This window comes from Pelobates fuscus, chromosome 7, assembly GCF_036172605.1.
Source record: "Pelobates fuscus isolate aPelFus1 chromosome 7, aPelFus1.pri, whole genome shotgun sequence".
NCBI classification, from domain to species: Eukaryota; Metazoa; Chordata; class Amphibia; order Anura; family Pelobatidae; genus Pelobates; species Pelobates fuscus.
Window position 1 is genome coordinate 135,293,028 of NC_086323.1, and position 26,969 is coordinate 135,319,996.

General features: G+C 40.1%; 1 protein-coding gene across 1 annotated transcript in view; it reads left to right on the plus strand.

Annotated features, from left to right (window-relative positions):
- The first annotated feature begins 18,245 nt into the window (after positions 1–18,245).
- Positions 18,246–26,969, plus strand: part of LMCD1 (LIM and cysteine rich domains 1) — a 38,678-nt gene continuing 29,954 nt past the window's right edge. Inside the window, exon 1 of the mRNA XM_063426681.1 lies at positions 18,246–18,359. Within this exon, the coding sequence (XP_063282751.1) occupies positions 18,333–18,359 (27 nt within the window). The 5' untranslated portion in view covers positions 18,246–18,332. The remainder of the gene's footprint in view (positions 18,360–26,969) is intronic.

A 26,969-nucleotide genomic window follows, 5' to 3' on the forward strand; every position in this document is an offset into this window, starting at 1 on the left:
ATAAAATACATAAAAAATGTAAAATAATAATCTTGAACTAGGAGGAGGAGGTGGATGTGGAGTAGGAGGTTGAGGAGGCGGTGACCGTGGCGGTGTAGGTGGAAGCGGCGGTGGAGGAAGAGGAGATAGCCAACACTGTTTTTTTTTTTTAAATTGGTGTAGCCCCCAAAATATTGGGACATGTAAAAAAAAGACACATTTGCGGCCTGTGGTGCATTTCTTGCAGTCCAATAACGCCATCGGGTTTTTGAAACTGTGCTTCTCCACCAGACGGAATGACAGCATTTCAAAGGCCAGGAATTTCAGCATTTTTTCAAGGAGACATAGAAGCGGGATAGTAAGGCTGAGAACTGCATCATCGGCACTGGCCATGTTGGTGGAGTACTTGCAACAGTGCAACATGGCACACAGGTCTCGCATGGAGGTCCACTCATTGGTAGTGAAGTGGTGCTGTTCCGCAGAGCGACTGACCCTTGCGTGCTTCAGCTGAAACTCCACTATCGCCTGCTGCTGCTCGCACAGTCTCTCCAGCATGTGCAAGGTGGAGTTCCACCTTGTGGGTATGTCGCATATGAGGCGGTGAGCGGGAAGGCCAAAGTTACGCTGCAGCGCAGACAGGCGAGCAGCAGCAGGGTGAGAACTCCGAAAGCACGCACAGCCGCTACAGTAAAACTGTGAATGGCTCATTAAATCAGTTATGATTCCTTTAATTGCTCCATCTGTTACTTGGATAACTGTGGTAATTCTAGAACTAACACATGCCGACGAGCGCTAGGGGACGGACGCTCCGCTTTTGCAACCTGCTCCCTATTATGCTGTGCTGGTGCCTCTGTGCGACCACCTCTTCCTCCAAACTGCACACGTCACTTGCATGACCTTCATTCCATGTGGGGTCTAGGACCTCATCATCCTCCACATCATCTTCCACCCACTCCTCAACCCTGCACTCCTTGCCAGTCTGCACACTCTGTAAAGTTCACTAAGAATAACTTACTGAAATGGCAAACACTATATTTGTTACAGCCTGTAGATTAGTGATAAAGATTATGGTCCCAGGTGTGTCCTGGAGCCCTCCCAGTGTAAGTAGTCAGCTTGCGATTTGACAACTTACCTGGGTTCCACTGGGTGTTGGCAGCACCTTCCTGTGCTGGCAGGTCCTGAATAGGAGCCTCAGGCACCTGAGGGCCTGCTGGTAACTTCTTCCCATGGAAAGTTGTCAAGCTGGAGTGGTAATGCTGCATGGAGTGTTAAAGATTCAAAGTGCAAGTAATGTAAATTGTATCTCCAAATATTTCATATATAGTATAATGCCAACCTATGTAAAACTTGTGCGGTATACTTTAATAACTCATTATTCTCTTGCAGGCCAACTGAACATCTAGAATGACAAACAGGCTTCAGAGTTGGGTTTTTAATTTTTTTTAAGCTTTTTTTTTTATATTTATACACTTTTTAAAATATTTTTTTATTCACATGTTTAAAATCACTGAAAAATGTAAATTGTAAAGTCTGCAAAGGACATATGGAAATTGTTTTAGAATTGTATCCAGGCAACAGTTTTCCATATAAACTGACCTCTCAGTTTGACCTGTGAGGGTATTGCCCAAGAATTACAATATTGTTGAAGTACCGCTTAGCTATTGATAACTGCTTTAAATATCGCAGCGTGTTATCTGGTAGTTTCTAGTGTAGAAAGTATCAATCTGTTTTCTATTACTTAGATCTGTTTAACAAGTGTTGTAGGTGTGAAACAATATTACAAGTGACCGATGTAGTAAATTCAAATCAAAGTTCCATTTGCAAAAAAATAAATTCTCGCACATCTTCTGTGGGCTACTGCATTTTTAAGATGTAAACTTATTGTATCACACTAGCCATGCCCAGGTAGATTGTCTGGCACGTTGTTTTGGTGTTAGGTTTTTAACTTTGTAGTTGTGTCTTTACATCAGGGGCGTATTAGCCGCGAGGCAAACAAGGCATTTGCCTTGGGCGGCATTTTCCAGGGGGCGGCAAAAAAAGCCGCCCCAAACGCCCAGGGCAAATGCCTTGTTAGCCTTGCGGCTAACAGACATGCCGTCTGGGCGGGCAGGCGGTCTGCTGGGCTGGGCAGTGCTGGCGGGCGGGTGGCCGGCGAGGGAGCACTTCCTCTGAGCTGTCTGCTCAGCTCCCTCGCACGCCGCACAGTGAGGCTGGGAGCCGGAATATGACGTCATATTCCGGCTCCGCCTCCCAGCCTCACTGTGCGGCTAGCGAGGGAGCTGAGCAGACAGCTCAGATGAAGTGCTCCCTCGCCGGCCGCCCGCCCGCCCGCCAGCACTGCCCAGCAGCCACTGGACCACCAGGGAGAAATAGGACCCCCCCCCCCCCCCCCCAGCATTCCCAAAGGTTGGCTGGGGGGGGTAAATTTAAAAAAAAAAAAATGTGTTAAATATGTGAGTGAGTGAGTATGTGTGTATGTCTGTTAGTGTGTGTGTGTGTGTGTGAATGTCTGTTAGTGTGTGTGTGTGTGTGTATGTCTGTTAGTGTGTCTGTCTGTCTGTTAGTGTGTGTGTGTATGTCTGTTAGTGTGTGTGTGTCTGTTAGTGTGTGTGTGAATGTCTGTTAGTGTGTCTGTGTATGTCAGTGTGTGTGTCTGTTAGTGTGTGTGTGTGTGTGTATGTATGTTAGTGTGTGTGTGTGAATGTCTGTTAGTGTGTCTGTGTATGTCTGTTAGTGTGTCTGTGTATGTCTTTTAGTGTGTGTGTGTGTGTGTGTGTATGTCTGTTAGTGTGTGTCTGTTAGTGTGTGTGTGTGTATGTATGTCTGTTAGTGTGTGTCTGTTAGAGCGTGTGTGTGTGTCTGTTAGTGTGAGTGTGTGTGTATCTGCTAGTGAGTGTGTATCTGCTAGTGAGTGTGTGTCTGTTAGTGAGTGTGAGTGTGTCTGTAAGTGTGTGTATGTTTCTGTTAGCGAGTGTGTGTTTCTGTTAGCTAGTGTATGCGTATCTGTAAGTGAATGTGTGTGTGTGTATTTAGAAGGCGGGGCGGGGGAAGGGTGGGGGTGGTGCGGGCGGGGGGAAGGGTTGGATGGGGGTGGCGCGGGCGGGAGGGGGGCGCCTGAGTTTTGTCCTGCCTAGGGCAGCACAAAACCAGGATACACCACTGCTTTACACAATATAGAAATGTATATTAATGCTTCTGTATATGAAGCGATCACAATAACACTTATTTTTCACTTTTTTTAAAAAGAATCAGGCTAAACAAAAATTGGTAATTAACAATATGACATCTGAAAAGCACATGAAAGGATGCTGTATGATTTTTTTTTTTTTTTTTTTAAAAGAACACACTACCTGAAGGTCCTGTTCACTAGAGTGTGTAGTCATGAATGTAACTAGTAAAACTTTGTTTTTACAGCCACTGGTTGGCCCATACATATTTTAAAACTTGTTTAATTTTGTTATAGCATGACTTGTAGTCTTGTTTTTAACTTGTCTATAATACATATTTTTGTATGACACTTAGTGTGTTTTTTCATTGATTATTGAATTTTAATGGTCTAAGATAATTAACATGTCAACAGGCAAACGTAACCCGAATGATTTGTCTCAGTCTTGCCTTCTATACTACCTGCACCATAGGCAACATTTATTTGTCTTTAGACTTTCTTGAGAAGCGGTAACTACACCAGATATGAAGTGCACACCCCAAATGTACTATTTAGCACCAAAAAAAGTTGAATTTTTCAAAGTACGATGTAACCACAGTATCTGACGGTTCTATTTGACTCTCAGATATGAAGTGCATGCCCCAAATGTACTATTTAGCACCAAAAATGTTTTAATTTTTAAAACTGCACTGTAAACACAGTATTTGACGGTTCTATTTGACTCTCAGATATAAGTGCACTGCAGGCCTGCAAATGAACTATTTAGCACAATTTTTTTTTTATTTTTAAAACTGCACTGTAACCACAGTATTTGACGGTTTTATTTGACTCTCAGATATGAAGTGCACCGCAGGCCGCAAATGAACTATTTAGCACAAAAAAAATGTGAATTTTTCAAAGTGCAATGTAACCACAGTATTTGACGGTTCTATTTGACACTCAGATATGAAGTGCACACCCCAAATGTACTATTTAGCACCCAAAAAAATTAGAATTTTTAAAACTGCGATGTAACCACAGTTTTTGACAGTTCTATTTGACTCTCAGATATGAAGTGCACACCCCAAATGTACTATTTAGCACCAAAAAAAATAGAATTTTTAAAACTGCGCTGTAACCACAGTATTTAACGGTTCTATTTGACTCTCAGATATGAAGTGCACACCCCAAATGTACTATTTCGCACCAAAAAAAATAGAATTTTTAAAACTGCGCTGTAACCACAGTATTTGACGGTTCTATTTGACTCTCAGATATGAAGTGCACGCCCCAAATGTACTATTTAGCACCCAAAAAAAATTGAATTTTTAAAACTGCGATGTAACCACAGTTTTTGACAGTTCTATTTGACTCTCAGATATGAAGTGCACACCCCAAATGTACTATTTAGCACCAAAAAAATAGAATTTTTAAAACTGCGCTGTAACCACAGTATTTAACGGTTCTATTTGACTCTCAGATATGAAGTGCACACCCCAAATGTACTATTTAGCACCAACAAAAATTTGAATCTTTAAAACTGCGATGTAACCACAGTATTTGACGGTTCCATTTGACTCTCAGATATGAAGTGCACACCCGAAATGTACTATTTAGCACCCAAAAAATTAGAATCTTTAAAACTGCGATGTAACCACAGTTTTTGACAGTTCTATTTGACTCTCAGATATGAAGTGCACACCCCAAATGTGCTATTTAGCACCAAAAAAATAGAATTTTTAAAACTGCGCTGTAACCACAGTATTTGACTGTTCTATTTGACTCTCAGATTTGAAGTGCACACCCCAAATGTACTATTTTGCACCAAAATATTTTTAATTTTTAAAACTGCACTGTAACCACAGTATTTGACGGTTCTATTTGACTCTCAGATATGAAGTGCACCGCAGGCCGCAAATGAACTATTAAGCACCAAAAAAATTTGAATTTTTCAAAGTGCAATGTAACCACAGTATTTGACGGTTCTATTTGACTCTCAGATATGAAGTGCACACCCCAAATGTACTATTTAGCACCAAAAAAATTTGAATCTTTAAAACTGCGATGTAACCACAGTATTTGACGGTTCCATTTGACTCTCAGATATGAAGTGCACACCCCAAATGTACTATTTAGCACCCAAAAAATTAGAATCTTTAAAACTGCGATGTAACCACAGTATTTGACGGTTCTATTTGACTCTCAAATATGAAGTGCACACCCCAAATGTACTATTTAGCACCAAAAAAATTAGAATCTTTAAAACTGTGATGTAACCACAGTATTTGACGGTTCCATTTGACTCTCAGATATGAAGTGCACACGCCAAATGTACTATTTAGCACCCAAAAAATTAGAATCTTTAAAACTGCGATGTAACCACAGTATTTGACGGTTCTATTTGACTCTCAGATATGAAGTGCACACCCCAAATGTACTATTTAGCACCAAAAAATTAGAATCTTTAAAACTGTGATGTAACCACAGTATTTGACGGTTCTATTTGACTCTCAGATATGAAGTGCACACCAGAAATGTACAATTTAGCACCAAAAAAATTTAGAATTTTTAAAACTGCGCTGTAACCACAGTATTTGACAGTTCTATTTGACTCTCAGATATGAAGTGCACCGCAGACCGCAAATGTACTATTTACAACCCAAAAAATTTGAATTTTTAAAAGTGCGATGTAACCACAGTATTTGATGGTTCTATTTGACTCTCAGATATGAAGTGCACACCCCAAATGTACTATTTTGCACCAAAAAATTTAGAATTTTTAAAACTGCGATGTAACCACAGTATTTGACGGTTCTATTTGACTCTCAGATATGAAGTGCACACCCCAAATGTACTATTTCGCACAAAAAAAATTTGAATTTTTAAAACTGCGCTGTAACCACAGTATTTGACGGTTCTATTTGACTCTCAGATATGAAGTGCACACCCCAAATGTACTATTTAGCACCAAAAAAAATAGAATTTTTAAAACTGCGCTGTAACCACAGTATTTGACGGTTCTATTTGACTCTCAGATATGAAGTGCACCGCAGGCCGCAAATGAACTATTTAGCACAAAAAAAATTTGAATTTTTCAAAGTGCAATGTAACCACAGTATTTGACGGTTCTATTTGACCCTCAGATATGAAGTGCACACCCCAAATGTACTATTTAGCACCAAAAAAAATTTGCATTTTTAAAACTGCGATGTAACCACAGTTTTTGACAGTTCTATTTGACTCTCAGATATGAAGTGCACACCCCAAATGTACTATTTAGCACCAAAAAAAATAGAATTTTTAAAACTGCGCTGTAACCACAGTATTTAACGGTTCTATTTGACTCTCAGATATGAAGTGCACACCCCAAATGTACTATTTCGCACCAAAAAAAATAGAATTTTTAAAACTGCGCTGTAACCACAGTATTTGACGGTTCTATTTGACTCTCAGATATGAAGTGCACGCCCCAAATGTACTATTTAGCACCCAAAAAAAATTGAATTTTTAAAACTGCGATGTAACCACAGTTTTTGACAGTTCTATTTGACTCTCAGATATGAAGTGCACACCCCAAATGTACTATTTAGCACCAAAAAAATAGAATTTTTAAAACTGCGCTGTAACCACAGTATTTAACGGTTCTATTTGACTCTCAGATATGAAGTGCACACCCCAAATGTACTATTTAGCACCAACAAAAATTTGAATCTTTAAAACTGCGATGTAACCACAGTATTTGACGGTTCCATTTGACTCTCAGATATGAAGTGCACACCCGAAATGTACTATTTAGCACCCAAAAAATTAGAATCTTTAAAACTGCGATGTAACCACAGTTTTTGACAGTTCTATTTGACTCTCAGATATGAAGTGCACACCCCAAATGTGCTATTTAGCACCAAAAAAATAGAATTTTTAAAACTGCGCTGTAACCACAGTATTTGACTGTTCTATTTGACTCTCAGATTTGAAGTGCACACCCCAAATGTACTATTTTGCACCAAAATATTTTTAATTTTTAAAACTGCACTGTAACCACAGTATTTGACGGTTCTATTTGACTCTCAGATATGAAGTGCACCGCAGGCCGCAAATGAACTATTAAGCACCAAAAAAATTTGAATTTTTCAAAGTGCAATGTAACCACAGTATTTGACGGTTCTATTTGACTCTCAGATATGAAGTGCACACCCCAAATGTACTATTTAGCACCAAAAAAATTTGAATCTTTAAAACTGCGATGTAACCACAGTATTTGACGGTTCCATTTGACTCTCAGATATGAAGTGCACACCCCAAATGTACTATTTAGCACCCAAAAAATTAGAATCTTTAAAACTGCGATGTAACCACAGTATTTGACGGTTCTATTTGACTCTCAAATATGAAGTGCACACCCCAAATGTACTATTTAGCACCAAAAAAATTAGAATCTTTAAAACTGTGATGTAACCACAGTATTTGACGGTTCCATTTGACTCTCAGATATGAAGTGCACACGCCAAATGTACTATTTAGCACCCAAAAAATTAGAATCTTTAAAACTGCGATGTAACCACAGTATTTGACGGTTCTATTTGACTCTCAGATATGAAGTGCACACCCCAAATGTACTATTTAGCACCAAAAAATTAGAATCTTTAAAACTGTGATGTAACCACAGTATTTGACGGTTCTATTTGACTCTCAGATATGAAGTGCACACCAGAAATGTACAATTTAGCACCAAAAAAATTTAGAATTTTTAAAACTGCGCTGTAACCACAGTATTTGACAGTTCTATTTGACTCTCAGATATGAAGTGCACCGCAGACCGCAAATGTACTATTTACAACCCAAAAAATTTGAATTTTTAAAAGTGCGATGTAACCACAGTATTTGATGGTTCTATTTGACTCTCAGATATGAAGTGCACACCCCAAATGTACTATTTTGCACCAAAAAATTTAGAATTTTTAAAACTGCGATGTAACCACAGTATTTGACGGTTCTATTTGACTCTCAGATATGAAGTGCACACCCCAAATGTACTATTTCGCACAAAAAAAATTTGAATTTTTAAAACTGCGCTGTAACCACAGTATTTGACGGTTCTATTTGACTCTCAGATATGAAGTGCACACCCCAAATGTACTATTTAGCACCAAAAAAAATAGAATTTTTAAAACTGCGCTGTAACCACAGTATTTGACGGTTCTATTTGACTCTCAGATATGAAGTGCACCGCAGGCCGCAAATGAACTATTTAGCACAAAAAAAATTTGAATTTTTCAAAGTGCAATGTAACCACAGTATTTGACGGTTCTATTTGACCCTCAGATATGAAGTGCACACCCCAAATGTACTATTTAGCACCAAAAAAAATTTGCATTTTTAAAACTGCGATGTAACCACAGTTTTTGACAGTTCTATTTGACTCTCAGATATGAAGTGCACACCCCAAATGTACTATTTAGCACCAAAAAAAATAGAATTTTTAAAACTGCGCTGTAACCACAGTATTTAACGGTTCTATTTGACTCTCAGATATGAAGTGCACACCCCAAATGTACTATTTAGCACCAAAAAAATTTGAATCTTTAAAACTGCGATGTAACCACAGTATTTGACGGTTCCATTTGACTCTCAGATATGAAGTGCACACCCCAAATGTACTATTTAGCACCCAAAAAATTAGAATCTTTAAAACTGCGATGTAACCACAGTTTTTGACAGTTCTATTTGACTCTCAGATATGAAGTGCACACCCCAAATGTGCTATTTAGCACCAAAAAAATAGAATTTTTAAAACTGCGCTGTAACCACAGTATTTGACTGTTCTATTTGACTCTCAGATTTGAAGTGCACACCCCAAATGTACTATTTAGCACCAAAAAAATTTGAATTTTTAAAACTGCGATGTAACCACAGTTTTTGACAGTTCTATTTGACTCTCAGATATGAAGTGCACACCCCAAATGTACTATTTAGCACCAAAAAAAATAGAATTTTTAAAACTGCGCTGTAACCACAGTATTTAACGGTTCTATTTGACTCTCAGATATGAAGTGCACACCCCAAATGTACTATTTAGCACCAAAAAAATTTGAATCTTTAAAACTGCGATGTAACCACAGTATTTGACGGTTCCATTTGACTCTCAGATATGAAGTGCACACCCCAAATGTACTATTTAGCACCCAAAAAATTAGAATCTTTAAAACTGCGATGTAACCACAGTTTTTGACAGTTCTATTTGACTCTCAGATATGAAGTGCACACCCCAAATGTGCTATTTAGCACCAAAAAAATAGAATTTTTAAAACTGCGCTGTAACCACAGTATTTGACTGTTCTATTTGACTCTCAGATTTGAAGTGCACACCCCAAATGTACTATTTTGCACCAAAATATTTTTAATTTTTAAAACTGCACTGTAACCACAGTATTTGACGGTTCTATTTGACTCTCAGATATGAAGTGCACCGCAGGCCGCAAATGAACTATTAAGCACCAAAAAAATTGGAATTTTTCAAAGTGCAATGTAACCACAGTATTTGACGGTTCTATTTGACTCTCAGATATGAAGTGCACACCCCAAATGTACTATTTAGCACCAAAAAAATTTGAATCTTTAAAACTGTGATGTAACCACAGTATTTGACGGTTCCATTTGACTCTCAGATATGAAGTGCACACGCCAAATGTACTATTTAGCACCCAAAAATTAGAATCTTTAAAACTGCGATGTAACCACAGTATTTGACGGTTCTATTTGACTCTCAGATATGAAGTGCACACCCCAGATGTACTATTTAGCACCAAAAAATTAGAATCTTTAAAACTGTGATGTAACCACAGTATTTGACGGTTCTATTTGACTCTCAGATATGAAGTGCACACCAGAAATGTACAATTTAGCACCAAAATTTTTTAGAATTTTTAAAACTGCGCTGTAACCACAGTATTTGACGGTTCTATTTGACTCTCAGATATGAAGTGCACACCCCAAATGTACTATTTAGCACCGAAAAAAAAGTAATTTTTAAAACTGCGCTGTAACCACAGTATTTGACAGTTCTATTTGACTCTCAGATATGAAGTGCACCGCAGGCCGCAAATGTACTATTTACAACCCAAAAAATTTGAATTTTTAAAAGTGCGATGTAACCACAGTATTTGATGGTTCTATTTGACTCTCAGATATGAAGTGCACACCCCAAATGTACTATTTCGCACAAAAAAAATTAGAATTTTTAAAACTGCGATGTAACCACAGTATTTGACGGTTCTGTTTGACTCTCAGATATGAAGTGCACACCCCAAATGTACTATTTAGCACCAAAAAAATTAGAATTTTTAAAACTGTGATGTAACCACAGTATTTGACGGTTCTATTTGACTCTCAGATATGAAGTGCACACCCCAAATGTACTATTCAGCACCAACATTTTTTTAATTTTTAAAACTGCACTGTAACCACAGTATTTGACAGTTCTATTTGACTCTCAGATATGAAGTGCACCGCATGCCGAAAATGAACTATTTAGCACCAAAAAAATTAGAATTTTTCAAAGTGCGATGTAACCACAGTATTTGATGGTTCTATTTGACTCTCAGATATGAAGTGCACACCCCAAATGTACTATTTAGCACCAAAAAAATTAGAATTTTTAAAACTGCGATGTAACCACAGTATTTGACGGTTCTATTTGACTCTCAGATATGAAGTGCACACCCCAAATGTACTATTTAGCACCCAAAAAAATTAGAATTTTTAAAACTGCGATGTAACCACAGTTTTTGACAGTTCTATTTGACTCTCAGATATGAAGTGCACACCCCAAATGTACTATTTAGCACCCAAAAAAATTAGAATCTTTAAAACTGCGATGTAACCACAGTATTTGACGGTTCTATTTGACTCTCACATATGAAGTGCACACCCCAAATGTACTATTTAGCACCAAAAAATTAGAATCTTTAAAACTGTGATGTAACCACAGTATTTGACGGTTCTATTTGACTCTCAGATATGAAGTGCACACCAGAAATGTACAATTTAGCACCAAAAAAATTTAGAATTTTTAAAACTGCGCTGTAACCACAGTATTTGACGGTTCTATTTGACTCTCAGATATGAAGTGCACACCCCAAATGTACTATTTAGCACCGAAAGAAAAGTAATTTTTAAAACTGCGCTGTAACCACAGTATTTGACAGTTCTATTTGACTCTCAGATATGAAGTGCACCGCAGGCCGCAAATGTACTATTTACAACCCAAAAAATTAGAATCTTTAAAACTGCGATGTAACCACAGTATTTGACTGTTTTATTTGACTCTAAGATATGAAGTGCACACCCCAAATGTACTATTTAGCACCAAAAAAAAATAGAATTTTTAAAACTGCGATGTAACCACAGTATTTGACGGTTCTATTTGACTCTCAGATATGAAGTGCACACCCCAAATGTACTATTTAGCACCCAAAAAATTAGAATCTTTAAAACTGCGATGTAACCACAGTATTTGACTGTTCTATTTGACTCTCAGATATGAAGTGCACACCCCAAATGTACTATTTAGCACCAAAAAAAAAATAGAATTTTTAAAACTGCGATGTAACCACAGTATTTGACGGTTCTATTTGACTCTCAGATATGAAGTGCACACCCCAAATGTACTATTTAGCACCCAAAAAAATGAAATTTTTAAAACTGCGCTGTAACCACAGTATTTGACGGTTCTATTTGATTCTCAAATATGAAGTGCACCGCATGCCGCAATGTACTATTCAGCATCAAAAAAATTAGCATTTTTCAAAGTGAGATTTAACCACAGTATTTGACGGTTCTATTTGACTCTCAGATATGAAGTGCACACCCCAAATGTACTATTTAGCACCAAAACAATTAGAATTTTTAAAACTGTGATGTAACCACAGTATTTGACGGTTCTTTTTGACTCTCAGATATGAAGTGCACGCCCCAAATTTACTTTTTAGCACCAAAAAATATTTGAATTGGTCAAACTGCGATGTAACCACAGTATTTGACGGTTCTATTTGACTCTCAGAGACGAAGTGCACTGCAGGCCGCAAATGTACTATTTAGCACAAAAAAAGTTAGATTTTTTTAAACCAACAATGTAACAGTAGTATTTAAGGGTTTTATTAGACTGCAAGAAATGCAGTACGCAAATGTACTATTTAGCACCAAAAAAATTGCAGTATTTAAAAATGCCTAGATGTTGCCCACTGAGCTACAAGAACAAGATTAAAGTAATGTGCCTGGCACACATGCAGTTGCAAGTGCACTGCACTCTCTGTGGCACTGGACTCAGGGCAGGGTACAAAAAAGTAGTATAGCACCCACAAAAATAATTGCTGTAGTTTGCAGATTCAGCACCAGAATTCTTTCCTAATCTGTCCCTCACAGATGCAGCATCCTCTCCCTGCACTAATAACAGCTAATAACATGTGACGTGCGCTACGTGACTCCAGCTTACATATAGAGGCTGGGTCACATGCTGCACTGGCCAATCACAGCCATGCCATTAGTAGGCATGGCTGTGATGGCTTCTAAGGGCGTACGAGTCAAACACTTGTTGATTGGCTGCCCTGCAGCCTTTCAAAACGCGCCATTAAATTGCCGAACACCAAATTCCAACCCGAACATACACGGAAATGTCCGTGTTCGGGTCCGGCTTTCAAAAACCGTAATGTTTACAGTTCGAGTTCGCTCAACTCTAATTGGAACGAATAAAGATTCACTTTAATGCACTTTACATTTTTAAAGGTATAGCGCACCTTTTTTCTTGTGTATATATATATATATATATATATATATATATACACACACACAGTATCTCACAAAAGTGAGTACACCCCTCACATTTTTGTAAATATTTCATTATATCTTTTCATATGACAACACTGAAGAAATTACACTCTGCTACAATGTAAAGTAGTAAGTGTACAGCCTGTTTAACAGTCTAAATTTCCTTTCCCTTCAAAATAACTCAGCACACAGCCATTAAGCCTAAACCGTTGGCAATAAAAGTGAGTACACCCCTAAGTGGAAATGTCCAAATTGGGCCCAGTTAGCCATTTTTCCTCCATGGTGTCATGTAACTCGTTAGTGTTACAAGGTCTCAGGTGTGAATGGGGAGCAGGTGTGTTAAATTTGGTGTCATCGCTCTCACACAGCAGAATACATACCGCGGTCGCAGGGGTTGCAGCTGCGACCGGACCCGTCACTCCAGGGGGCCCAGCCGTCCGGCGGACCCCTGCGACCAGGTGCCTGCCACCATGTGTTGCTGCCCCGGCCGCACAGTATAATTGTCGGAGCTGCAGGTGAAGGGGCCCACTAGGTGGGCCATGCTGTTAGGGCCACCCGATGGAAATTAATATCATCATCAGAGTGGGCCCGGTAACAGCGCAACTGGGCCCCCTCTGATGATGTCAGACGCTGGGAAGAAGTGACTGCCGCGGTCACTCCTCCCAGCAACCACCAGGAGCCCGCGTGGGAGGAAGCAGAAGGAGTCAGAGTGAGCCACTGGACCCCAAGGAAGTCACCCTCCTGCACCTAACAGGTAATAGGAGGATGACTAAAATATTTTGCATGTGTGTGTGTGTTAGTGTATGTGTATTTGTTTCTCTGTGTATGTGTCTGTGTGTGTCTATGTATGTGTGCTTGTGTGCAGTGGCATACACACAAACCATGGGGCCCTGGTGCGAAAATGACAGGCAGACACACACACAGACAGACACACATACATACACAGACAGGCACACACACATACATACAAAGACACATACATAAAAAACAGGCACACATACACACAGGCACACACGACGCACATACATACCTACAAACAGACAAGCACACACACATACAGGCAGACACACAGACAGACACAGACAGGCACACACATACATACAAAGACATACATACAAACAGACACACACACAGACAGACACACATGCATACAGACACACATACATACAAACACACACACACACAAAATGTTTAAGTCACCCTCCTGTTTCCTACCTTTAGGATGCAGGAGGGTGACTTTCCCTGAGGTCCAGTGGTGACTCAGGTGGATGGGAGTCAGATTCCCCACTCTGACTCCCTCTGCTTCCTCCCGCGCGGCTCTCAGTGTTAGCTGGGGGGAGTGACATGCAGTCACTTCCTCCCAGCTTGTGATGTCATCACAGGGTGCCCGGTCGCGCTGTTAAAGTGCCCAGCGCTTACCGGGCCCCCTGACAATCCACATCCATCGGGTGGCCCTGACAGCATGGGCCACCCGATGGACCCCTTGGATGGCGCAGAAGATGATGTGATGGTGGTGGGGTCAGGGGCGTATTAGCCGCGAGGCAAACAAGGCATTTGCCTTGGGCGGCATTTTCCAGGGGGCGGCAAAAAACGCCACCCCCAAATGCCCAGGGCAAATGCCTTGTTAGCCCCGCGGCTAACAGACATGCTGGGCGGTCGGACGGCGCGGATGGCGAGGGAGCACTTCGTCTGAGCTCTCTGCTCAGCTCCCTTGCGCGCCGTAGAGTGAGGCTGGGAGCCGGAATATGACGTCATATTCCGGCTCCGCCTTCCAGCCTCACTCTGCGGGCGGCGTGCGAGGGAGCTGAGCAGAGAGCTCAGAGGAAGTGCTCCCTCGCCGGCCGCGGCGCCCGACCGCCCAGCAGCCACTGGACCACCAGGGAAACGCACCTCTGCAGAGACACCCCCCCCCCCCCAGCATTCCCAAAGGTAAGGAGGCTGGGGGGGGTGTTTAAATAAATTTAAAAAAAATTGTTAATGTGGGTGAGTGTGTGAGAGTGAGTCTGTGAGAGTGAGTCTGTGAGAGTGAGAGTGAGTCTGTGAGAGTGAGTCTGTGAGAGTGAGAGTGAGTCTGTGAGAGTGAGAGTGTCTGTGAGAGTGAGAGTGTCTGTGAGAGTGTCTGTGTCTGTGAGAGTGTCTGTCTGAGAGTGTCTGTCTGTGAGTGTCTGTGAGAGTGTCTGTGTCTGTGAGAGTGTCTGTCTGTGAGTGTCTGTGAGAGTGTCTGTGTCTGTGAGAGTGTCTGTGAGAGTGTCTGTGTCTGTGAGAGTGTCTGTGTCTGTGAGAGTGTCTGTGAGAGTGTCTGTGAGTGTCTGTGAGTGTATGTGTCTGTGAGAGTGTCTGTGAGAGTGTCTGTGTCTGTGAGAGTGTCTGTGAGAGTGTCTGTGAGAGTGTCTGTGCCTGTGAGTGTCTGTGCCTGTGAGTGTCTGTGTCTGTGAGTGTCTGTGAGAGTGTCTGTGTCTGTGAGAGTGTCTGTGTCTGTGAGAGTGTCTGTGAGAGTGTCTGTGTCTGTGAGAGTGTCTGTGAAAGTGTCTGTGTCTGTGAGAGTGTCTGTGAGAGTGTCTGTGAGAGTGTGTGTCTGTGAGAGTGTCTGTGAGAGTGTATGTGTCTGTGAGAGTGTCTGTGTCTGTGAGAGTGTCTGTGTCTGTGAGAGTGTCAGTCAGAGTGTCTGTTAGTCTGTGTGTGTGTCTGACTGTGTGTGTGTGTGTGTGCTAGTGAGTGTGTGTGTCTGACTGTGTGTGTCTGACTGTGTGTGTGTTTGCCTGTGAGTGTGTGTGTATGTTAGTGAGTGTGTGTGTCTGCTAGTGAGTGAGTGTGTGTCTGTTAGTGTGTCTGTTAGTGAGTGTGTTTGTCTGTTACTGAGTGTGAGTGTGTCTGTTAGTGTGTGTGTTTCTGTTAGCTAGTGTATGCGTATCTGTCAGTGAATGTGTGTGTGTGTATTTAGAATGCGGGGCGGGGGGAAGGGTTGGGTGGGGTGGCGCGGGGGGAAGGGTTGGGTGGGGGTGGCGCGGGGGGGGGGGAGGGGGGCGCCTGAATTTTGTCCTGCCTAGGGCAGCACAAAACCAGGATACACCACTGGGTGGGGTGGTGGTGGGGGGGGTGGCGGTGGTGGAAAGGGGAGACTGTGGATCAATTTTGCACTGGGGCCCCATATGGATTGTGTGTACGCCACTGCTCTCGCCCTCTCTCATACTGGTCACTGGAAGTTCAACATGGCACCTCATGGCAAAGAACTCTCTGAGGACCTGAAAAAAAGAATTGCGGCTCTATATAAAGATGGCCTAGGCTATAAGAAGATTGCCAAGACCCTGAAACTGAGCTGCAGCATAGTAGGCAAGATCATACAGTAGTTTCACAGGATAGGTTCCACTCAGAACATGCCTCGCCATGGTCTACCAAAGAAGTTGAGTGCATATGCTCAGCGTCCAATTTAGAGGTTTTCTTTGGGAGACATATGAGTGCAGCCAGCATTGCTGCAGAGGTTGAAGGGGTGGGGGGTCAGCCTGTCAGTGCTCAGACCATACACTGCACACTGCATCAAATTGGTCTGCATAGCTGTCGTCCCAGAATAAATCCTCTTCTAAAGATGATGCACAAGAAAGCCCACAATCAGTTTGCTGAAGACAAGCAGACTAAGGACATGGATTACTGGAACCATGTCCTGTGGTCCGATGAAACCAAGATAAATTTATTGGGTTCAGATGGTGTCAAGCGTGTGTTGTGGCCACCAGATGAGTAGTAGAAAGTCAAGTGTGTCTTGCCTACAGTTAATCATAATGGTGGGAGTGTCATGGTCTGGGCCTGCATGAGTGCTGCCAGCACTGGGAAGCTACAGTTCATTGAGGGAACCATGAATGCCAACATGTACTGTGACATACTGAAGCAGAGCATGATACCCTCCCTTCGGAGACTGGGCCGCAGGACAGTATTCCAACATGATAACGACTCCAAAAACACCTCCAAGATGATGCTAAAGAAGCTGAAGGTAAAGGTGATGGACTGGCCAAGCATGTCTCCAGACCTAAACCTTATTGATCATATATGAGTCATCCTCAAACGGAAGGTGGGGGAGCGCATGGTCTCTAACATCCACCAGCTCCGTGATGTCGTCATGGAGGAGTGGAAGAGGACTCCAGTGGCAACCTGTGAAGCTCTGGTGAACGTCATGCCCATGAGGGTTAAGGCAGTGCCGAAAAATAACTGTGGCCATACAAAATGTTTATACTTTGGGCCCAATTTGAACATTTACACTTAGGGGTGTACTTACTTTTGTTGCCAACGGTTTAGACATTAATGGGGTGTGTTGAGTTATTTTGAGTGGACAGCAAATTTAGACTGTTATACAGACTGTACACTTACTACTTTACATTGTAGCAGAGTGTCATGTCTTCAGTGTTGTCACATGAAAAGATATAATAAAATATTTAAAAAAATATGAGGGGTGTACTCACTTTTGGGAGATACTGTATATACACAGGAACATGCAGAACAAATAGGTGTCAGAAGTTGTTCTATAAGTTTAGTGGACCTGGAATTATATATCTAAACATCTATATTTATGCGCATACATAAGGGAATGTGTTTTTAAATGTAAGTGATATTATTAGATTACAAGTCTGGCAGTGTTAACTGAATGGGTTATCTTTGGACCAGCTCCAAAGCTGACTTGAATTTCAATGGGTGTTCAGCCCAGCCCCAAATTCCAGTGATAACAATGGACAAGGGCTAGCGAAGTTTGTTCTGGAAGGTGCTATTACATGTTAGAGGTTGGAGTCATGCTTTGGTACTTAGGTGTGATTTAGGACGAATGTTCGGAACGTTTAGCGAGGTGTAAAGTGACCATAAGTACATATTTCTAAATTTGCATGCTGTTATCACTTTGTTTCTTGGCAGCAACTCAGACAATAAAATAGCCAAAAAGTATTGCATAATAAATAAAACCACACATTTTTTTTTTTTTTTACAATAGACGTGTATCCAAGGTGATCCACACTCCATGCGAGTAGCCCAGAAAAAAAATTCTAAGGGGGTATCCAAGGATGGCTATAATTCCAATTCCTTTAAAGGAATACAACTTGCTGGTCCAGGAAACTGCACAGCCACTGAGTCCAGCTGATGGAAGCAGACAGTGTGAATCAGGCATTCCTGGGCTCTGGCTGGCTGATCTCACACACACAGTCTGGGTGTTCCCTGCTAAAAGACACAAAAAGAAAGCAGCCCCAGGTCTAATTGGTTGTAAAGTTTGACTGTGACCAGGGATTGGTTGGCAGGCTTTTACTGGGAGTTTCAGCCCACGGTTAAAGCTTCATGAATCAGGCTTTTCTCCAGCAGCTCTGCTGTGGAAGCGTAACAAGTTAGGTAAGAAGTGTTTGCTATTGAAACCTGCAAGATGGAAGTCAGTGCTGGAATTCAGAAGGTGAGTGAACCTGGGACATGTTTGGGGTCGGTACTAAAGGTTTGTAATTTCTACACAATGGGGGGAAAAAAGACATTTGGTGTTAATCTGATGCTGGGATTATATTTATATATTCAATGTAAACATTTAGAACCCAAGACAGACTTTTAAGTAGAATTCTTTTTATTTTTGCCCAAACAGAATAATTAACTGAAAGATAGTTATGGTTTGTGCTTTTTCTATTTTTACGCATATAGTGTATATCTCACTGTCCTGGCACAGTCAGGGCACACCATGCAAATTAATTTAACCCCTGAACCACTGCACACAATTCGCACGACACTGTGAAGGGAATGTCCAAGTGAGCATGCGCTTATATGTTATGTCTATGCAATGCCTTAGCACACATGAGCACATCTGGAGCATTATAGGGTAACAATGTCACCCCAGGCACATATGTCAATAGGGTTAGGGAACAAGGAGCTACCACTTAGAAGTGTGATTCCTAAATGTTTGCAAACAGGTTTGTTCACAAACATGGGAATTAACCAGGAATTTGCAAAATTTCAACAAAGATAGCCATATTGATGGGAGAAAAAAAATCAATTTCCACTAATTCCGCAGCTCGGTAATTTTGCTTTATAATGTTCAGTTCCCCTAGTAAATTCTCCACAATTCCCCATTTAGTAAATAACCCTGGAACAGTTTTACCAGATGGGAAATTATTTTTTCTTCTCCATCTTTCATCAACCAATATAAGCATTTAACCCCTTAAGGACACATGACATGTGTGACATGTCATGATTCCCTTTTATTCCAGAAGTTTGGTCCTTAAGGGGTTAATACAGTGTTAAACTGAAGGACCCCTAAAACAAACACTTTAGGAAGTTAGCAGTATTGCCTCTCTCCTTCCAATACTCCCTTATTCTAAAACCTACATTCGCACCAGTCCAGAGTACAATGTCTGAGAAATCCCCGGAAATACTTCTATGTAATGAACTAGTTCTCTGATCTGCTCTGTGCTATGTCCCACAGCTGGTACCTGAGGTATGTTCAACAGGTAGCCCTTCAGCTTTTAAAGAACTATAACCCAAATTATGCTTTGACAGGCATTAGGCTTGAAAAGCCTTATGGGAGTTGGGATTCTAATAATGCAGAGTAGGCTACGTCTCAGTCACTCCTGATCTAGAGAATGTTTTCCTGATTTTTACAGTTTATTACTGTACAATGGTGACAAATTAGATGTTAACAACCTGCACGCTAAAGGGTTTAGCATCTCTCTAGAAAACTCTGGATTTCAGGGTAGAGGGCACATTATCTAGAAGGCACAGCTAGGATAGAAGACACAGATAGAAGCTTATCCTTAACCACTTCAGACATAGGCTCAGGCAAATGACAAGTTATTTTGATAGTAAAGATAGGTCATCAGTCCTTAAGGGGTTACTTGTCTAGATCTAAACTCTGATTTGCAGAGAATTGACAAGTAAATTGCAAATCCCAGGGCAAAATACATCAGATGTAGGAATTTTTCATTTCAGCTCTTATAGTTTGCAATTTTTTGTCAATTCTCGTTAATTCACAGTTTAGTACATAATGCCATTGCATGATGAAAGCCGAGCCTCTTACCAATCACATGTGAAATCTCTGCTTAAACGGAGATGACTCATTAACCGATATCTTTACATTCTACGGAGTAAGATTCTCTGTGAGGAATGGTATTCGAAACATTTGATCAAAGTTGCCAAGCGGCTACAGAGAATCCTAGTGAAATGCTCTTTAAAGTTCAATGTCAAAATCCGCTCTTCCTGTAAAAATCCCCAGGTATAGCAACTAATGCAACAGCTACTACGCTGTCACACAAAGGGAACACTTTTACCATCAATAAAGGCCCTGCTAGTATAAATAACTACTAACACCTGCTTCTGGGAGACACAGAAAATGTTTTATCAGAAAATCCTGCTAAGTACAAGGAAGGAAGGCGGCTTTGTGTTCATTACCTCTGGGTTTACATTCCTGTGAAAAATATGCAGAAGAACTAGATGTTTGCATGAACTGGGCGGATATGTGGGATTAGAGTTAGGAACAGGTAACCACACCTGTATGTTAGCTTATCTCCCAAAGCTATTTCGGTACACTGCAACCACACCAGGGTGCACCCAGCACGATTTCAAAGATGTATAGTGGGGTACTGGAAGAACAACAGGACTGGTCTAGCCGATGCGGCAGAAATAGCAGGATCAGCTGCAACTTCACTTGTACTATATTGTATAAAACTGTGACTCCCATCAATCATAGGACATGTGTATCTTGGTACAATACTCCGAAACTTGGTGCTGTATAAAATTTGACATATGTTGACATTTACAATATGTTGTCGTACCCTGTATCACAGTTTTAGATTCATAGGGTGATGCCATGCAGTGAAATAATGATGTTATCTCCTTTAATATCTGTGACTGTGTAGGTCAGGGGTAGGCAAGCTGTGTTACTCCAGATACTGTGGATTCCATCTCCGCTAATGCTTTGCCAGTAATATAGCTGTAAGAGCATTATGTGAGATGTAGTCCACAACAACTGGAGTGTTGAAGGTTGCCTACCCCTAGTCAACTTCACTACAGCAAACTGTTCTTTAAGGGTCCTATTCCAATTTGGAATAACCTCATTAATTATTAACTACAGGGAGTCATAGAGTTAGCAAAGGTAAATAAACAAAAGTGTTCCATGGTACTGTATACGGTATTCAGAGACTAAACTGTGATGCCCACAAATGTGAATATTTGTTCCATTAGGGATTTAACAATGAGGCAGATCATGTTTTCTACAGTATTTAGCATATAATATATAATATCGTTTTGTAGTATGTAAACAAAACTATTGTTTAAGAAACTATAAAGTTATTAGATGTGGAAATGTTCCCATGGTGATATTTATATATTTACAAAATAAACAACAGAACATTTTCTAAGGATATGTTTTCTTTTTTTCTTTCTTTTGTTTTGATCACTTATGAAATGTTAGTGACTTCATTGGGGAATTCCACAGCAGCTGAAGATGTACATTTTCAGGCATATGCACCAAAACTAAAAGGGGGAATAATGTGATTCATTTCCATAGAAAGTTACGTCTTCATTCAGGAAAAGGGCAGACCTGAAATTCTGAGCAATTCGACCCACCCTCCAGGATTATTGTCATGCCATTGATTCCAGATGTAGACCCACAATCTAAATTCTAATTTCCTTCCTCCTTAACCCCTTAGGGATCAATAAAGGAACAATCCCTGTATGAAACTGCAATGTCCCGCTCGTAGCAAGATAGCATGTATGACAACAGCTTCTAACACATACAAGACTATTTACTAAAGCGAAAATTGTCTGGAATTCAAAGTGAATTTAAAATGTATCCAAAGTATCCAAACTGGCAGTAATAAATATCTATTAAAGCATTAAATATCTTTGGATCTTAAGGGGTTAAGTGGACAACTTTAGCTTTCAGATTTACAGCATTGAAGCCATGTTTACTAAGAAATTATATGAGACTATATATTTATATATCGTGTATATGTATGTATAAAACATAGCTTCACATTAAAAACTATTGATACCCGCATGCATATATACATATCCACACGTACACACGCAATTCAGGCACTTTCTTTTGTTGAGCTGTAAAAATATCTACCTCTCTGTTACATGACTCAACCTCAGGTTTTACTTTTAACCCTTTCAGTGCCGGAGACCTGAGTAAACACTGGCCTCCCGCAAAAGCAGTGCATTGCATATCAACACACAGAAGGGGCCAGCAAAGGGTTAAAGTACGTTTAGGTTGGACTTGAGATATGTGTAAAGCTATGATAAACATAAGATAAGATCAAATAGACTCTGGCATTTTTATCTGCTATTATTTTCCATGCTTCTCTTAACTTAACTAATTCCATGGGGTTGTGTTTTTTTTTTTTTTGCACGGCAATCTTTTTTTTTTTTTTATCAGTAATGCCAGTGCTTTTCAACAAGGGAGCTTCCCACACATGCCTATCTTATAGCACAGGAAGTTATGTTGGAAATATATATATATATACCAAAAAAGGTTATGGTGGGGAAAAATTGTGATTGAAAACCCCCTTTCACCTGAAGTCTGTGGATAGTTAATACAATGTTAAACAAAAATCTGCACACCAGTCAAACCATAAGACTTGCTTTTCCCACAGAAATCACAAATCTGCAGTGATGTTACTACCGCAAAGGATTCTGGGTGGGCATATGTAAATGAGTTTAACAAAGAACCAAATTTTTGCCTCTTTTTGCCTCAAACTGTAAACAACCCTGTATGTAAATTGAGAGCCATTGCAATAGTATGGCTGCTATCAGTTTATTAAGCTGTTCCAATCAGTGAACCTGATACTGATGGATAAAATACCTATACCATAAATTCCTGCTGGATAGGGGTTCATGGTACATGATCAGACAAACCTCCGATTGGTGGATCCATTTCCTGGTGAGGGAGGAGTCTGCAATTTGTAGTTGCAGACCACCAATTTCAGCTCTGCAGGTACAGGTGTTTGAGGTAATACATTTAATTTTTTTAATTTCATTTTTATATACTTTATTGAAATTATCTATAAAAACCAGGGGACTCATTTTTGACAATAGTTTTCCTTTAACCATCTATAACACGTACGAGACTAGTGCTGGGACAATTTATACCCATTAGCACCACAAATCCCGGTTAATAATAACATTACACCTAATAAGCTCATTAACTTACACACACACACACACACACACACACACAAAGCTCAGCAATACATATACAATTGCATATATTTAGCCCTCAGTAACACACACAATTATATACAATATAAAATGCAGGTACTCTCTGTGCTCTCAAAAACAGACAAAACAGTACTCACACATAATATAAGCACACACTAAGCTGGCACAGACTAGTTATAACAATAATTTGGCAGATGATGCAAAGTCAAACACTCAGCAGCAGGACTGGACTGTAGATGAAAAACAGCCCTGGAAATAATTCCTTAAAAACAGGTTCTCTGCCTAATTTTCAGAGTGCTAGCCTGGGCTGGTGAGAATTGATAGCAGGTGTCCATATGTCAATTTGTGTATTGCCCTCTATGCAATTTGGTGTGTTTTTATTGATACAAACTAATTCATAGTCCTGCGTTATGATCTGAGTTTTATGGTTAGTATTTTGCTGATACCACCAGGAATTGTACTTTGTTTAGTACTATAACATCCAATCCATTTCACAGCCCCACACTCTGTGAGCGTAGGTCAGAGTATGAAAGATCAGAAGTGCCGCTGTGTCAGAATTTGGAAGCCTACATTGTACAAAGTCTGCATGTTGTGAAAGGCAAACAGTGGATTCATTAAAACTAAAATTATTTCGAATTCACCAGAAAATTGCAAACTTTAGGTCAAAGCACCTGAGATGGAATATAACTTTGTCTTGGAATCTTTCCAATTTCTTTTTTTAAACAAAACAAAAAAAGGACAATTCTCTATTTTACATGATTTATCTGTTTAGTGAATAATGTTGAGTATGTGGATGCATTGAAAGAAGAAGAAGAAGGAGTCTGACCAACTTTGATGCATATTGCATGCCGGTGATGCGCCAGTGACTCACTAGTGATGCAAGAGTGATGTCAGTCTGTCACACGTACAGATTGAAATAGAAGCTCGACAGGCAGAGAAGTGAAGTAGCAGTTTTCTCACATGGACATAAATGTCGCAAAATACAGAATAAAAGAACCCCCAATTAAATGAATAAATCCTTTAGTAAGGCTGCATTTCATTGCAATAGTGAGTATAGGTTCCAATGTCAACTCTGTGCCCTGTGGAACCCCCACTTTTACTTACTTATGCTTGCTAGTATATTGTTCATGACCAATCAGGGTTTTCTCGCTACTTTGGATAGCCCTGGCACCACTAAATGTGATATTAGTGACCTTAGTACCACACTGCCCTACAGAGATCAAAGTATATTGGAAAGGAGCCATGCCAAAGGTTGAGATGTGCTGTAAACGGACTGCATTATATCAGTCTCCAATAAATCATCTCTCTATGAAGTCAGAGTCTCTTGATGCAGCTGTCCTTGTTTGTGACACATATTTACCTTTGATCCCTTGAGCTACTGTTTATTTTTAAAGGGCCTTTGCCGCTTCAGAAAGAGATCAGCGTTAAGCCCTAAGCTGCTGTGTGTTTCAGGGATGTGATGACATTCACAGAGCCATCACTCAGTGCAGTCAACACATCGTCACTCTCTGCTCAGTGACCACCATTAATCTCCACAGTTAAAACAAACAAAAAAGTATAAGTGTCTCATAGTAACAAAAAAAAATGACAGCATTGACATCTTAGATTACCTCTTATGCATGGTCTAGTAACAATGAAGTGTTTAGATGATTTCTCCTCGGCATGATTAAGACACTGTATACAGTTAGTTTCTCCAAACACCAAACTATATCAATGGTGGTGGCAATGGCTGCCCCTGAGTTTGCAAAGTTACATGATGTTATGTTTTGTCCTTTATAATCGTAGGAGAAACATAAGGCACTCTTAGGTAGAGGTCTATGGCCCAGTGGTTAGATAGAGGCCTCAGAACCATGAATCTGATTACCCCCAATTGCCTCCCCTAGGAGAAGAATGAAGTGTGTGGTGTGGGGGAAGGGGAGAATCATTATGTTGACTAAGGTCCTGTGGGATCGTAATCCTATTAGAGTATTATGAATTCTTAAAGAGTCAGACTACTAACACCACTAACACAAATTACTACTGTGCTACATTCTACTGTATACGAATCAAACAGGTTTTAAAACTGGTCTTCTCAATCACTTGGTTTGCTAGTGCAGATGTTGATGCCCCAATTGCGGACTTTGAGCACATATAGCACACAGTGAGCTCTGCTGGCTGTAGGGTTACTGCTGCTGCATATCCCATTATACACTACCAGTCTCAGAATGAGTATGTGTAATGTGATTTGTTGTCCAAAAACAGCTGGAGTAGAAAGGATTAATGCTGCATTAAAAGCTAGGTTTCTATATGATAAAAAAACACAGACTGCAATGACATTTGGTCTCATTCCGGCACTCGGCGAGTCTCAGCAGCAAATCGTAAATCAACTAGAAAATGGTTTCGTGAAAAACATCTTAGAAATAGTGTTTACATGAATCAGATCCTCTTAAGAACTTAAAAACTGAAGAAAACAAGTTCTTTATAAATTAAATATGTAGCATTGAGAAATGCACCAAAGCAGCCATAGATAATCTTGTTATGATGACATTAAGGCCGGAACTGCAATTGCAAAATACCAATGTTGGTGCTTTCCGTATTTCCTTTTCAATTTCTAAACAATTTCCTAGTTAATTTATGAATTGTTCTAATACAATAAATATTATCTAAGTTATTTATAGAGAAACAAACTGCTTTCAACACCCTCAAGTAGTACAGCTGTGTTTTATATCAAGTACGTAAAGCATAAGCAAAGATAAACTAGATCGAGATTTATTCTAGAGAGCCAGGTACAAGGTTCTTTGTATTATATAGTTCATGATCCCTCATTCAATTTGCAATGCTAAATATAGGGTGTTTTATTCACATATAAAGTAACAAGTTTAATGCATAATTGTAAATATGGAGCAATCATCAGAAATGTTACTATTGATGCTGAACAAAACTCAATTCTCCTATGTCCAATGGATATATAACCTTCCCTATTCTAGCTGTCAAATACTGTGTTAACCTAGATACTCTGATTCACCACAATGTGTGTATTCTAAACATTGCTAAATAGCAAGTGACTGTCTATGTACAAGACAAAATCTGTATAATCGTGATAGAATTACTAGTGTTACGGGGCTTAACCCCTTAAGGACATATGACATGTGTGACATGTCATGATTCCCTTTTATTCCAGAAGTTTGGTCCTTAAGGGGTTAAGGTTAAAGGATGCCTTCCTTCAAGGTACTGTGAACTGCAAATCCCATCACATTCATCCAGACATCACTCTTTGTCTGACTGAGGATCATGGATGTTGCAGTAAACAGCATTTTGAAGGAAGAGACTTTTAAGCCTTAGTCCTGAATCTATGATCACTGACCTGAAGTCTCCTAACACGAAAAGACCCTAACCCTAAATTTTCCCCTAACCCTTACATTAGCATAACAGTCTTATGTATGAAGTGCCTTTTCAGAGATGCTCTAATGATGTTCAGCATGTAAAATGCTCAGTTTCTATGGTTACACTGTGATGCATACCCTTAGTGTCAAACCATCCTGTACGATGAGAAAATTTAGGGTTAGTGAGTTCCTAGTGTGACTCTTTGATGTTATGATCCCATAGTCGGTACAACGTTGCTCTACTGAATAACAATATTCAGCTCAGTGTTTTCATAACATATTGAACGTATATGTCTCTAGGGAAAGAGTGACCTAAAAGAACCAAACGACAAACTATTTTAGAACTTCAAGTCCCATGATGCTTTGCCATTCTTCATCCCTCTCGCATGTTATCCCTCACTTTACAAACATGAAGCATTGCTGCCATCTTTTTGCTCTGCCCCTGTACCGTCAAGCAATATATGATTGTGTACGGCCATTTATCACTGGCCCCCACTCCC